Below are 15,499 nucleotides of genomic sequence, written 5' to 3' on the forward strand. Positions count from 1 at the left end.
CTTGCTGTATTTCTAACTTCATTGCTTATGGCAGGCACTGCTCTCTTTGTAGAGCAGCTTTGGAGGGAACAGGTATCCTGAGGGCATCTGGAAGAGCAAACTGAGACTTCCTGAAGCTGCGCTCTTAAGGATAAATGATAGGAAGGCTTGTCCAACCTGTGGCTAGAAGGACTAGAAAGCAAATATCTGCTTCAGGGGAAAACTGTCAGAGGTTTTTAACTCTTAAGCTCATGATTCATGGCACTTCCCTGTGAGGGTCTTCATGGGGATTCCTCAAACTTAGGCATGTAAAGTAATATTTTTCTCTGTAGTCTAAAGTTCTATATATGTTAGAGATTTTCACTAGAATAAAGTGTTTAGGGTTATTACTCGTTGCTGAAGTACAGTTAAGTTTCAGAGATGGAAATGAGCTGATTAATACCAGGATCAAACTGGTATGTGACACCAGACTTCCAGATGCTTTTCTCCAGCTCTGTTGGTTCAAAAAATGCAGCTTACAGGTGAAAATGCATCTTGTAAGTGAAAATCATTCACTTCAGGCTTTTTTAATCTGCATTTCCAGTTAATGAAAAGCTTTAAATGCTTTTTTTTTCTATTGCCAGTCCAAAGAGTGCATGGAACAGTTTAAATTGGAAGATAGAGTGCTTTGTTTACACAGTAGATGGCGGATCCTTTATGCAGGCCTTGCAAATGGCAGCGTGGTTACCTTCAGCATAAAGGTTAGTTTGTTTTAAAGATTGGCACCTCAAAGCCTGTTGCAATCCTATATCTCTCCACTTTGTGTTTCTTTCCAATCTTTATTTTGAGTAGTAAGTGTATTTGTAAAGTATTTTGGTGTGAATGGTTGCTGTTGACCCCTTTTGGACCTTTATTTTGTCAGTGCACGAAGCTGTCCCACCTCCCGTTCCCTCCAGTTACCTTTCTTTTGACTGCTGTATTATTGTTATGTTTTTCCTTAAGGTGCCACCTGGCCTACCAGTCATGTGTCATGAGAGTTTTCTGACACTGTTGATTGATTATTTTTTAATCCTCCTTTCTTGCCCAAAGTGTGAGACGCTTTAATGTGTTGCTGGTTTTGCCTACTCCATTTGCAGTTATAGAAGAGACTCATTCACATGACTTTCTGGCAAAGGGGCTTAATCAGCAGCCTCCATGATATTTAAAAGTGAATAAAAAACATTATTTAAATAATTTTTCTGATTATTCTTTTCATGGATTCTAGACTAATTTCTAAAATTTATCCTTATACATTTATCCTGGTTTGTGTCTTTCACGTAACACTATTTCCTCTCTTTGTTTGTGGATGGAGGATTTACTGATGTAATGAAATATCTTTTAAAAGACAGAAAATGGAAGCCTAACATAGGAGTGATTTGCTTGATTTGGAAACTTAGTTGTTAAGATGCAACTCTTACCGCTGCTGAAATGGTGTGTTATAAACTGAAATCGGATGTTCTAACAAGTAGAACACAAAAAGGACTCTGTGGTCTAGTCAGTGTCATAGCAAAGTTCTAATTCTTAAATGCTATTTTTTCCTCCCCCAACAGAACAACAAGCAGCTTGATACCTTTGAATGCCATGGCCCTAGAGCAGTGAGCTGTCTAGCCACAGCTCAGGAAGGAGCACGCAAGCTGCTGGTAGTGGGTTCCTACGACTGCACCATCAGCGTGCGAGATGCACGGAACGGGCTGCTTCTCAGAACCCTGGAAGGTCACAGCAAGACTATACTCTGCATGAAGGCAAGTGTCTCTGAAAATATGGTTTTGACAAAGAAGGGTTAAAATCACATGGGTTTTCTTCCTTCCCTCTCTAATAGTGAGCAGATTGTGGTAGGAAGTAGAGGATTTTTCTATCTTTAATAAAAATTGAGTAATTCAGTAGGAAAATTGCCTCTGGTTGGCTGTCATATCTCATGTTCCTAGCAAAACTGTTGGGGATGTGTATGTAGGAAGCATGTTTATTTCATGTGATTAGGTTCAGGGAATCTTGAAATGTGAGTTTGCTAACAGAGGAAAAGTAGAAGAAAAGCTGAAGCTGCTTTTCATGTATCCTGATGGTACAAACTTCAGAGGAAACTGGGAAAAATCTAACTCTAGAGAAGTAGTCTTTTGTTAATGAAAGAATCACTAACACTGATTCACAGATTCCTGACTCCTGAGATTAGACACTGGAACATATCTTGTCTGACTGCTTTGCTGTGACCACTGTCATGTAACAGATAGGGGATGACTTCCATAAATTGTATTTAGATGTATTCTTCCATAAATTATATTTAGTGTTAGATATTATAGTGCAGTGGAACAGCCATTTTTGCCCTTTGGATTATCCTAGTCATGCTTGCATGGCAGCATACTGTGGTCCCTTCTTGATCCCTCTTGATCCTTTCTAGATTAGTACTTGTCAGGAACACCGTCTTTCTTACATGACCAGAGTATAAGTACACAGCACATTTGACATTTCCAGAAAACGATGGGCTTTACTGTGTGTGTGCAGAGCAGTGTTCTGTATTCAGTTTCCTTGATCTGTGAGCTGCTGCTGAGCGGCTGCTGCTGACAATAGTTCGTAAGTAGGATGCATTAGCCTGATGGGCTGTAGGTTAACAGCTTCTCATGTCAATTGTGAAATGTCATCATTAGGATAGCATAATATGTTTTCTAGCTCTTATGTAAAGAACTCGGTGCATGCCTTTTTTTAATAGGCTTCATTGATTTTAAGACTGTCAAATTTAGGAAATACTACAGTACAACTTTAAACTCAACAGTGTCTTAATGCTTTGCTTGCCTCTTTCCATATATGTAACGAGAGTAAAACTTTTTTTTGTAAGGTTGTGAATGATCTGGTCTTCAGTGGCTCCAGTGATCAGTCTGTCCATGCTCACAACATTCATGTAAGTCTCATGTTATAAAGTTGGAATGAGTTTTGGTATTAAGGCAGTGAATTCCTATGCTATAAAATCAGTATTTCCAGAATTTTTGACTGACCGGTGAGGCAAATTGCTTCCAGGAAAGGAAGACATATGATTTTGTTAATGTGACTATGCACTATAGCTAACTAATGATGCATGCAGAGGATACATAAACATGCTGACTCTTGTAATACAATATGCAATGCCTTTTTATCTGGGGATCTTGCTTTTGCAAATATTACTACAAACACAGGCATAGAAAAGGGTAGGTGGTATTTGATCATAGTCTGGAAGTGCCTTCACAGGAAATGGAAACACTTTTATTAGACTTCCATTTCTTTAGTAGTGACCATTGAAGCTAGCTAGCCACCCTATACCCAGGTTAGGTAAAACTGTTTTGCTGTGTTTTTAAAAAAAAACCCCATGAACACCTATTTGCCTTTGCTTTTCCTTGATGCAGACTGGAGAGCTGGTACGGATCTATAAAGGCCATAACCATGCAGTAACAGTTGTGAACATTCTTGGGAAAGTGATGGTGACAGCATGTCTGGATAAATTTGTTCGTGTTTATGAACTACAGGTAAGAAGATAGATGGTTACTAATGACATTTACCTAGTATGTGTTGATTATTTTGAAACAAATAGAAGTAATCTTTGTGCTTACTGGTCTCTGGCCCATCCCTCTCTTTCCTGTCACTTGATACATATATTTGTCTCACAAGCCAGAATACATGGGTTTTAAAGAATATAATCTAAATGATTATTTATTTTTTTAGACCCTGGGTTATTCTAAGACAATGACAGCTCAGAGAAGTGAGGAAATACTAATTTTGTTTCCTGAAAGTTCTTACTTGGACAAAAAGAATCACAGAAGTAATGTAATCAGAAATGAGCTTTCATGGTGTAACTGAAGTTTGGAAACCACCAGAGGAGTTTAGTTACCCAAGAAACTGCTCTTGGAAGCATTGTGATTTGCATGTCTCGGAAAAAGGACTGTTAACTGTCATGCTACTAAATGTCTGTTTCTGTTTCTTTCAAGTCGCATGACCGCTTGCAAGTCTACGGAGGCCACACAGATATGATCATGTGTATGACCATCCATAAGAGCATGGTAACTTCCTTCTTTTCACTGGTCTCAAAGAAAAGATTGTAATTTCCACAAGCATATATAAGACAGTTTAATTTTTTCAGATAATTAAATCAACCTTCTGTCTGACTAAGAACAAGTTAGAAATATCAGCCACAAAAATCAAGTTGAATGTCTGACATGCTTTGCTTTCCGAAAGACAATTTTGTGTGGATCATTTGTCTGACAGAAGTGTTTTTTAAAATACCATTTTGCCTACCTCTTCAGGATCTGCATAGTCTTCTCTTTCTGAAATTCTGATATTCTTCCTCATCCTTCCTCTCCATTCCTTTTTAATATACATGTAAATGGCTAAGTCCTGGAAATATATTCAACATGACATTTACACCTAAAATTTTTTCTCTTAGTGGATAGTAACATATTTTAAAGTTTTCTGAACTTTTATACACATGATACTTTCACAATAGAAGTTATGGAAATATTCGTTATTCATTAGTAATTTTTTGTAAATTATGAGTGCAAATCTTAAAATAATGAGGTTAGACCTATTTTTTAAATTTAGAAGCTTTGCCTATTGGTATTAGATTTTTTTTTTTCACCTAATACACTCTACACTGAAGCCTCCTTTAAGATTTGAATATTTTTTTCCTATTATTCCCATCTTGCTTATCCGTAAAGTTTTCTTTTTACAGATCTACACTGGATGCTATGATGGCAGTGTCAGAGCTGTGAGGCTTAATCTGATGCAGAATTATCGTTGCTGGGTAATGAGCAAAATGGTTTTAGCCTTTGTTTGTTATAGTTTTTAGGCTAATTTTCTGGGGGTTGTCACTACTCACTCTTGGATAGTTTGACCTTTACTATAAGTCAGTAGTATTTTTAAAAAGTATATGTATGTTTTCAGTGTAAGTATCTATATCACTAGGTCCATTTTTCATGATCTTTAGTATATGTGTATGCTTTGGGGCAAGGTGTTAGTAGCATCTTAAATTATCTTTCTTCCTGGCAGTTTTTAGATAGTGACATCAAAAACTTCAGCTGAGTGACAACAAAAAACTGATTTACTCTTTAGCATGCTAAAGAAGTTTAATTAAATTACCAATGACTCTCTCAGACAAGCTTAAATCTTGAAAAGACTTGGTTCTTCTCTTCCTCCTGCCTTTCTTACTAGTGGTCTAGGCTAAGCTAGAGGTAGGAAGAATTTTTGTAAAGCTCTACTCAGCTGTAAACAGAGACCATTGAGAATGGAAATGGAATATGAAGATTAAAAGATTACAAGAGGTGGCACGTGTGTGAACAGTCTTGGCAGAATATTGTGAAGTTGCAAGAAAAAAAGCATTAGGTAGAATTCTTTTTCTCTGGTTTATTCTGGCATGTTTTTTCTACCAGTGGCATGGATGTTCGTTGATCTTCGGAGTTGTGGACCATCTGAAACAACACTTGCTAACTGACCATACCAACCCAAATTTTCAGACTTTAAAATGTCGTTGGAAGAACTGTGATGCTTTCTTTACTTCCAGGAAAGGTTCCAAGCAGGTATGTGGTTGAACTATACATGATTTTATTTGGTAGTATAAAGTGTTTTATATCGCCACAATTGTGGGACTTGATCCTATTTCTCTTAAAAAGGGTTAAATTCTTCTAGTCTTGACAGGCTTAACTGCATACAGTTACAGTTATACAAGGTTAATAGGATTCAGTTTAAGCTGTGACAGATGAAGGGTGCAACTAGATATGATAACTTGAGGTAGGGTCCATATTATATGGAAATAGCAAAAATCTTGAAATATTAGAAGAATTTCTGATTACCCAAGATGTAATTAAGTTTTTGTAGGAAAAATTTATTAAGGTGAACAAACATCAGTCTTGAAACAGGTTTTTATCCTCTTAATTTTTATCCATTACTACCACCCGTCATTTTGGATGCTGATGCTGTTTATTTTTCACACAGGGTTGATTTTGCTAACAATCTTTAAGTAGCACATAAATTTCTGAGTAAATGTTAGCACAGATAGGAGGGGAAAAAAAATGAGGAAGACATAAGGGTTGGATAAAGTCATGTGGAAAGGGTTTTTTGGGGTGGGTGGAAGGAGAGTTGTTACCTGTAGACCAATTGGTAAAATCCACATTTTACTTCTTGGCAATATAAACTACCTTCCTGTTGAGTGATTTTTCAAAATACACAATGGGAGGAGAGCTAAGAAAAAGAAGTAAAATCCTTAATTTCTTTTTAAGCACTGGATTTGGATATGTTATGCTTATTTGATACACCCTTCTAGTCAGAAGGGAAGCGGGTTATTATTTGCCTTGAATTGTGGTATGTGAGATACTTTATATATGTGATTTAATAGCATGGCATGGGTTTTTTTTATTTTTTAAGAAGCTTTAAGCCCAAAAAAATGTTATCCAGAATGTCACTTTCACTGAAGCTTCAAGAATCTTTTGCAAAGTCTTTTTGTGGGTGGTTTTTTTTTGTGATGATGATTATTATTAGTAGTATTAACTGACTTCTCTGGTTCTTCTCTAGGATGCTGTAGGACACATTGAAAGACATGCTGAGGATGACAGCAGGATTGACTCATGAAGCTTTTCACCTCCCACATTGGGAAGTAATTTTATATGTCGGAATTATTCCAAATAACATCAGTTTCTTACTCCAGTCTTTCCTCTTTCTTTTCCTGCTTGGAATGCAAAAATGGAGTGGGGCTGAAATACCTTGCTACAGAGACTGCAGGTTGTGTTGTACTCTGTAGAAATAAGGCTGGTCAATTAAGATTTGGCCCAAATGGAAGATTCTTGCAAGTTTTTAATTCATTGACAGATAAGAATATTCCCTCCTCTTGTCTGCCTTGGTGTTTTGTTGTTTGTTTCTTCTGTTAGTTGTTTGGTTTTTTTAAGAAGCATAGTCTGAGTGTCTTTGGCAAGTTCAGAAGAATGTTGAGAACTTAGATTACAATAGGTGCTGATGTTTGTAAACTCAGCTTGAAGCCTGTTAAAGTGTCTAAGACATGTCTGTGTTTGTTGTACCCAGGTTTTTTAGCTGATTTCAATATAATTCTGCAAATCAGAATATCAAATTCTAGCAATGTAACCTTGAACATCCATTGTACATTTTGACTTTCTTCATAAAAAGGAAAGGTATTTTATGGAGAACTGAAATAAATTAATTTTTTTTTATGTTAATTGTAACTTATTTTTTTTCCTTGTGTAAAAATTGCTATAACTGGCACAATATGTACAGTGACAGACTGCCCTAAAAACTATACCTCCTGAGATACTTTTATTTGGAGGAAAGCAGTTACTTCTTGAGAGGTATGTATGCCAGTAGCAGCAAAACAGTGACTCCACACTCACTGTGTTTTGCAATGTTAGTCTTTTTAAATAGAGGTCCTTATGTACAGGAAAGAAGTGGTGTGAGCTTTTGTTTTAGTTAAATGTCAGCATAACCACTGCTGTCTTGATACAACACCACAGCTGGGTTCCATTTTATTTGGAATCCTAGTGACTGAGCTTTGCAGTCCTGTATCTTCATGGCATAGCAAACTAAGAGAAGTGCAAAGGCACTGCCTGTTTAAGTGCATCTACTTAGGTGGTGATTTGTTTCTGTTGTGAACTGGCTTAATTGGCTTGGGCTATACCAAGTTCACAAAATCTCAACTGGAAAGAATGGAGCAGGATTTTAAAGGATTTTTTTTAAGTCTAAAGTTCTCAAGCAGAAGCTGAGGATACAAAATGCATATCACATGTAAAAGTCTTGTTTCTACTAATGCACAGAAGATACCACAAAGAAGTCAGTGCAGAGGGGAAGACTGTTGCTACTTGTTTTATTTTACAGGTTTCCCTTGGGGTGGAAAACTTTACCCATTAAATTCAGTGAAACGTAATTCTTGCATTTGCAATCCTCTCTCCCATAATGACACTAATTTATCAAGGAGCTCTCTTAAACAATGAGACTAATCTAGCAAGGAGCTTTGTCTTCACTTTTGCCTAACTTGCTGCTCAGGATAAAAAAAGCAGACGTTTTCTTAAACTGTAACAGAAGGTAAAGACAGCCCAGTGTCAAACCTGAGCTGATTATAAACGAATCTAGCACCTTTCAAACAGACTGAATGTACTCTTTTTACCGGGCACCTCTTTCACCACTACTTTGAGGCTCAATTTGCCAACCAGAGACCAAATAAGTTTTATAGCCTCATCCTTTGACTATAATGAAGCCTTTTTAGGCCAAGAAAGTGACTGAGGAAAGCCCATGGATGTTCCACTGCTATCAAATCAAGGAACTTCAGGGCCTTCTCTGAAGCACACTATTTTTCTATTGTCTTAGTAGACAAACATAATTTCTCTGGAATTGCTTGACATTGATGACTTCGTTGTGAGAGTCAGGAGATAGGAATGAGAAGTAGTAGCATCCTACTTCAGAGACATTGGGAATCTCTGAGGTTCCAGTGCTTTGTTTGGAGTTTTTTATTAAGATGTTTGTGGACAGGAAAAAAACCTAGTATGTGGCTCAAACCCTAGGCTGTTTTGAGGGTGTTCTTGTTTTGCTTTTTGGGTTGTGTGTTTGTGGTTTTGTGTTGATTTTTTTGTTGTTGTTGTTGGTTTTGTTTGCAGCTTTTTAAAATTTCTTTCTGTGGATGAAGCAATTTGAGAGAGAATCCAGTTCAGGGAAGTCTCTGAGCAGTGTAAATGTTTTCTGATGCAGGCTGTATTGCTCTAAACTAGACAGTATTTGCTTTTTCCATGACCTAAAAGCAGAAGACTGCATAATACTTAAACCATTTCCAAAATTATTCATATTTAAGAGGATATTCATGAGTTGTTCTGGGTTTTTGGGGTTTTTGTCTTTTTTTTTGAACCACAATGAGGGAGCATGTAGAAGTGTGGCACAAACAGTGTGAACATATCAAGCTGTCCTTCATGGACTGTGGTTGAAGTGAAGGTGTGGAGTTGTGTGTCCTAGGGACAAGCATGTGGAGTGATTGTAGCATTCTGAAAAATGGTGTGTGAGAGTAAGATTTTGTTACACCTTGTGATACTTTACGTTCTTTCAGCTGTTTTCAGGAACGTGGTGTTGCAACAAACACAGTTATTATACTTTATTTGCATTCCTGATTGCTTATTGGGTTTTGGGTTTTTTTTCTATTTGGTGGAAGCAAATTATTTTTCTTTCAGTCCATGGTATTTCCTTATCTGTCCTTGAAAACAGTCTTCCTGAAAAGTCTGGACTTCTGAAATCCAACTTCAGTTTTAGCAGTGATGTCTTTTGCTACTTTATAGGTAATTTCAGATATATTGTAAGAATCTCAAAATGGTTAAGAAGTAGGAAAATAGCAGGGTGGCAGGAATGTTTATAAAATTTTGCTTCATAAATTAAAAACAATTTTGAAAATTGCTCAGTGCTTCTGAACAGAAGAAAATGCTGCGCTGCTTTGTCCTGAGGAGATCTTAAAAGGATTTGCTATGAAGTTATTGTGCATCCATGGAAATGCCCAGGCCTCTCTAGAGTTCTGTGGGTATGTTTCCTACTTGAATAGCAGGAATTTGGTGCAGCTTTTGCTGTTGGCCATTCACTTCTTTCAGAGGCAATTGTGGAAGAGAGATGCCACACTGATGTATTGGCTTGGTAACCTTTAATGAGATCCTCTCTGGTCTTGCAACTTAGGGTTTTGACTCCTGATATACCTCCAGTCAAAGAGTGTAGTAACTTTGGGAAGGTAGTCTATTTGTGAAATTTAAGTGTAATATTTGCATGAAAAGCAGTACTGCACATCTGAAGCTTGTTTCAGGACTATTTTTGTTTTCAGTTTTTTTTTTTATGCAAGCAAAAAGTTGTGGGTGGAAGAGTGACTAGAGTGAGGGTTTGTCATGTGGTTAGCTGTGTTCATTTTATCAGGAAAATATTAAATAATGAGCTCTGGACTTGCTATATGGCTGACTACATATGGCATGCCCTTTGGAGGGCAAGGCACCATTTCCCTCTTAGCAGGACTGATGTTGCGCCTGAGCCGCCTCAGCAGGCAAAGTGCTCAGAGGCATTGTATGCTTTTATGCCAGAATAGGCCAGGTGCTCCTGGAAACCAGTTAATATCAATATCATTCTCTTCAAAAGCGTGAGATCTTCTTGTGCCATAGGCATACCAAGACTTGCCTGAGCTTGTAGTAGCCTAAAATGGTCACAATGTTCACATGTGCTGCAGAGCTTGACCTTCCCCAACCCCGATAGCCTCACATGTATTTGAATGATAAGATAATGCTAGAATTGGTCTATGTTTTTTTTCTCCTTCAAATCACAGGGAAAAAACAACAGCTAACTGGCAGCCCAAAATACTCTGTGGCCTAATGCTGCTGCATCCATTGGTACGAAGATGCATTAAATATCCCAGCTTCTGCTTGCCTTGTGTCACTTATGTGTGGATTGCAGACTTGAAACATAGCAGCAGCGCACGAGCTGACCTCTGTAAAATAGAGGAGTTTGGCCATGCAGTGTGTTTAGTGTAGTTCTTAATGCCCATTTTCAAACTGTACAATAATGCCAGATCGAGGTAAATGATAACTGAAAACACTCAAAACCACACGTTCCCAGAAACAAAAATCGGGTATTGAGAAGATATTTTTCCCTTCTTTTGAATTAAAACACAGGTACAGGTGAATCTTGGTTTTCAGGCTTGCATGGTACTATCATTCACAGTCTAAGTTGTCCAGAGTTGCAGAACATGTGAAGGAGGATAAGCAAACGGTTTCAGCTACACTTTGTAAAATGTTTAATCGTGAAAAAGCAAACTGTGTAGGTATATATTCTGTTATAGGCACCTGCCATCTTCTCAAATTTCATTTTGCTGTAAGTGTTAAACAGTCTTTTTGAAGAATGGAAATGGAATAAAACATGATTGAATATTTAATAAGCTGTGTAGAACATGTGCACAGGTTGACCTTGGTTTTCTTCTCTCACTTTGGTACAAAGCTGTGAGCATAATAATGAAACTTTACACAGCAAAATAAAAAATAAGAGGGGAAAAAAAAATAAAGTTCTTTATATTGTTACGGTTTGTCAGTCTGATTCTTCTTTGTTTTAAATAGAATGATTCTTCCACAGGATTTGGTAGAACTTGACTTTGGATTTATTTTTTTTTTCCTTTTTGAAGAGGGCTAGATAAAATCAGACAGGCCACTTTGAAGCTCCAGCACTGGCAGGAATGTTGCAAGTTTTTTCTCCCAGTGTACAGGAAGCTCAGACCTACTTGTTTGATAGGGAAGATGGAAACTGTCCGTGCAGCTGGTGCCTCCAGGATGTAGCGACTCTCTTGCTTCATGGCCTGTTGCAAAGGGACATTCTCTGGAACTGTTGGTATTTCACTCACCAGGACTTTAAGGACCAGTTTTGAGTTAGGTGCAAATCAAATATCCTGATTTTTGTCTTTTGACTGATAGATTTTGTCTTTCTCTGAATATCTCACCTTAAGAGCATCTCTGCTGTATTTTTTTTTGCATGGAAAATAGAGCCATGGGGAGATAACACGTGGCTGGAACCCAGGGCTCCTGGCATTCCAGTCATCTTAAAGTGATTTCAGTTAAAGTTGAATTTAAAGGAGAATAACTCTTCTTTCGACAAACTACAGGGTTTCTTACTCTTTCAGAGTAAGTTACAGTGCTAGACAACATTAAGAACTTTATAGTCAAAAGGTTTTCTGTTTCTTAGTGACCTTCTGGTTAAATGTGTTATTTATCAGAAGAACTTTGAGTTGATGCTACAATTTGTTTTTACAGTTTTGCTTAGCAAGTGGATTGCTTTGTTACTTTTCACCACTGGAGAACTAAGTAGAATCTTCTCCTGATACAAGTCTGGTCTTGTCACACCTTTTCTTGCACGTTTTGTTTGTCCTTCCATTTTTATATTGATTAACGATTGACCAGTTCTGGAACTCTGTCATCCTTGAAGCTGGCGATGGAACCTTTCAAGCTGAAGTGCGTTTTTTAAAAAAATAATGCATTAAAGAAGCAAATAACAAGTGTTCTTTCAAAATAAAAACAACCTTAACAATTAGGCCAAAATCTGGTTGTTTTTATTTTCAGTTCAGTTAAACTAATTTTACATACACATTCAAATAATCTTCCCAAAGTGGTCATGCTTACATAGTGTCTGATTCTGCTACAACTCATCAGTTACAGTGAAGATACACATGAAACTCAGGAAATAGGACCCTGAGGTGGGAGGGAAGTGCCTGTGTAGCTATATAAATCTGTATGTATAGGAGGTTTTCTGTCTCAAACGGGAAACAATTTTCTCGATATTATAGACAATGTAGTTACAATAATAAACATTTAAAATGTCCAATGTGTAATTAAGTTTCTATGGGGGTACTTAAAAATGAGAGCAAATTGCTTGGTTCTGCCCCTTTTGCTGAGGCACTAGACCAAGCTGTACGCAGGTACTGCAGTCCCCTGTGCCTTACTTCCCCATTTCTACCAGAGTGGAGAACCAACCTCCACCCAGCCACATCTGTAACAACGTAAGTCATTGGATGCATAATATTATTTGAGCACAATCTCATGTGAAATATTCAGTGAACATTTTGAAGAGGCTGAACTTGTAGTATCAGAAGCAGGGCAAAGAGTTCATGACTAATTACACAGTGGTAGTAAACACCTCTGATTTTCACAGTTAAGATACAGTCCCAGTTTTGCCTGAGTGAAGATTTTCCAGTTGTCAGCATAAGCAGAATAACAACGCATGCTCTGTGTCTTTACCATGCAGAAAAAGCTTAATTCAGTCATCAGGAGATTAATCCTTGTTGCCTGAAGGAAAATATCAGGAAGTTACAAAAATAGTTGCAGAATATGTGTGCTGATCTGTCTACTGGAGTATGCTTATCTTTTTCCAAGGGCTTCTTCCCATGCACTGTTTGTCTTGGTTAGCAACGCACATAATTAGCAAATGTTCTTGTTTGCACTTGGGGATGAATGGAGCTAGTTACCCAAAACAGAAGTCTTGAATGATGAAAGTGGCCTCTGACTCTGGTGTTACGCGTACATCGTGAGCTGCAGCCACTGAAACAAGAGTTAGAATTAAAAGATGGAAGGCTTGTTGGCATCCTTCAACAAATTGTATTGAGATACCATCATCTCTAGTTGGAAGGCAGTTGCTGCTGACAGTTAATAGGAAGCATAGTGACAGGGGGGAATTTTGTTTTGGACTTCTTGCTCCTATTCCTTCTTGCCTTGCAAAAACTGAAGAGGGTTTTTTATAAAGCAGAAGACACGTTTTAAAGTTGAAACTTTCTAAGTTGCCTTAATAAGATTTTTAAAAGGTAGAGAACTATGTTAAACCTCATTATTAATTAATGCCATATAGGTATGTTTGATTTAAATTGCCTTGTATAAAAAAAAAATCTCAAAAGTTTTTTGAAGCACTTCAAATGTTTTCCATGTAAAATTGGTACCAAAATTTTTAGGAGGTTTTGCAGCCTCTTACCAATTGGATGACAATTTCAGACCAACTCTCATGGACTCCCTTGAGAACATGTGCAATGAATAATATGATTAAAATTTCATATTGTGACATTGTGTTAGAAATACTGGTATAAAGCATTTTACCTCCAGGACATTGAGCTTAATGATGCCGTCTCCATCTTTATCAAAGGCGTGGAATGCCCCTAAAGCAAGGAAATAATACATGGAGTAGATTAATTTACTGTGTATGTAAAGATAATCCCAGACAGCAAGCCAAAGCGTGTTCCTGTTGTGTTATGCACACTCGTGCAGGTATTTACTTAGGTGGTCAGCAAGTTTTTCTGTTACGTTTTTCTTTAGCTAATACAAGGGGAAAGGTGGTGGTTTCTTTTGTATTTGTATGAGGGCTGTCATATTTTAGATTCCCTAAGCACGTATCTTTAATTATTAATACCGTATATAGGCAGTAGTGGTTTAAACAAATGTTGCTTTCTGTACAACTGTGTTTTGGGGGTGAGGAGGGGAGTAAAACTGGGGCAGCCACTCACTGAACATGGCATCCAGGCGTACGAAGCAGCAGATGAAGCTGTCAAAGTCGATGTTCATGTTCTTGTCGGCGTATCGCATGGTGATGATGTCGTAGAGCTGGTTGTTCAGCCGAAACCCTGCAGAGGACCAGAAACGGGGCACAGCTGGGCTGCGGCCGAGGGGAAGCGCTTCCCAGGCCCAGCCAAGGCTCAGGCTGGACGGTACTGCCGCAGCTGCTAAATAAAATGAAGCTATAAGGAGCTTCTCTGTGTCCAGCTGCTTTCTTAAAACAAGAATAACATTTTGAAATAACGATGTGGGAGGGCCAATGGCATGTGAGTTGCCTCACGCTGTGAGCATGGAGAGGTCTACACCAATGAGTCTGCAGTTTAGCTGAGCCTGACACGAGCAGAGCAACACAAACTGGGTGACAGAAACACATGAGGAAGTTGCTATGGAAACACAACTACACAGTGGTCAAAAAATAAAGAAGTAACTCCTTGGTGTGGCGTTACCAAACTGAGGCACTGACTGCTGCAGTCTGCGACTGCGCTTCGTGGAGGGTCCGCCGTGATCTGGGTGCAGCTGGTTGTTGGCTAAGGCAGTATCATGTACAGCCTACATTCAGCAAGACTGAGAAATTTATGTTGTAAAATGTCTTCTTAGTGCTAAAGTCAGGGCAGGAGGTATTGATTTGGGGTTTGTTTGTTTTTTGTTTTTTTTTTTTTACATTGGCAACTTTCCTGGTGAAAATGGAAACCTGGAAAATAAAAATGGCCTGTGTTTCTACTGCAGCAGGAGTCCAAATACAGCTGTAGTTTTGGTCCTTAGCAGAGGACTGAATCACTGATGTTTGGTAAAGTACGAGGTAGCCATCTGTTTCTGTTGGGCCAAAACACTACTGCAGATGAAGTGTCACTGAAATCATCCCATCTAGGTTTATAGCGATACTACATATTTTCTGATAAAAGAAGTCATTTTGCTCCCTTAGAGAGCTGGTAAAGACATTTGCTGGGGCAGGCCTGCTGTCCAGGGGAAGAAGCACACCAGTGTGTTTGAGACAAGAAGCAAGAAAAGTCAAAAGCCTCTCATTGCAGGACAAATTTCATTAACTGCAAGTTTTGAAAAAAATACTTTCTTCTCACTGCACAGGTAGAAGAGGAGACTGGGCCTGCAGTGGCTTAGTGCCTAAGAACATGAGCAGGACTCAAGAAGTTTCCATCCAATTGCCTCTGATGCAAACTTGGACACTGACCTGCTCTGCTGTGGTTTCACTGTCTGTACCCTTGGGTTGAAGGTTTTTCACTGTTCTTTCTTCATTACTTACACAAACATAATGAATCCACAGCTTTAAAAAGAGCAAGTTTTGTAGAACTCCCTGAAGAGCAGGACCCCACGTGGGAGATCCTTAAGACAGCAGAGCATCATTCACTGGCAAGTTTAAAGAGCTGAATAATCCTATTTGATTGGCAAGATGCACAAGGCTTGCTCTTTGGATTTTTGAGAATCTTGGGGGGGAGGGGGGGGGGGGG

At 38.3% G+C, this 15,499-nt stretch overlaps 2 protein-coding genes across 6 annotated transcripts in view; one reads left to right on the plus strand and one right to left on the minus strand.

Annotated features, from left to right (window-relative positions):
• The window catches only part of ZNF106 (zinc finger protein 106), a 40,963-nt gene extending 29,972 nt beyond the window's left edge, over nucleotides 1-10,991 (plus strand). For all 3 annotated transcript variants that reach the window (XM_026849402.1, XM_026849400.1, XM_026849401.1), the window contains 8 exons: nucleotides 603-719; nucleotides 1,548-1,739; nucleotides 2,825-2,887; nucleotides 3,366-3,485; nucleotides 3,945-4,016; nucleotides 4,685-4,756; nucleotides 5,382-5,528; nucleotides 6,520-10,991. In XM_026849402.1, coding sequence (XP_026705203.1) covers nucleotides 603-719; nucleotides 1,548-1,739; nucleotides 2,825-2,887; nucleotides 3,366-3,485; nucleotides 3,945-4,016; nucleotides 4,685-4,756; nucleotides 5,382-5,528; nucleotides 6,520-6,576 — 840 coding nt within the window. In that variant the 3' untranslated portion in view covers nucleotides 6,577-10,991. The remainder of the gene's footprint in view (nucleotides 1-602; nucleotides 720-1,547; nucleotides 1,740-2,824; nucleotides 2,888-3,365; nucleotides 3,486-3,944; nucleotides 4,017-4,684; nucleotides 4,757-5,381; nucleotides 5,529-6,519) is intronic.
• Nucleotides 10,992-12,041: 1,050 nt separating this feature from the next.
• The window catches only part of CAPN3 (calpain 3), a 33,059-nt gene continuing 29,601 nt past the window's right edge, over nucleotides 12,042-15,499 (minus strand). For 2 of the 3 annotated variants that reach the window (XM_026849372.1, XM_026849370.1), the window contains 3 exons: nucleotides 13,988-14,104; nucleotides 13,584-13,642; nucleotides 12,042-13,037 (listed from right to left, as the gene is read on the minus strand). In XM_026849372.1, the coding sequence (XP_026705173.1) occupies nucleotides 13,011-13,037; nucleotides 13,584-13,642; nucleotides 13,988-14,104 (203 nt within the window). In that variant the 3' untranslated portion in view covers nucleotides 12,042-13,010. The remainder of the gene's footprint in view (nucleotides 13,038-13,583; nucleotides 13,643-13,987; nucleotides 14,105-15,499) is intronic. The other variant, XM_026849371.1, reaches the window with a different exon arrangement.

This window comes from Athene cunicularia (assembly GCF_003259725.1).
Source record: "Athene cunicularia isolate RWA chromosome 5 unlocalized genomic scaffold, athCun1 chr5_part1, whole genome shotgun sequence".
NCBI lineage: Eukaryota > Metazoa > Chordata > Aves > Strigiformes > Strigidae > Athene > Athene cunicularia.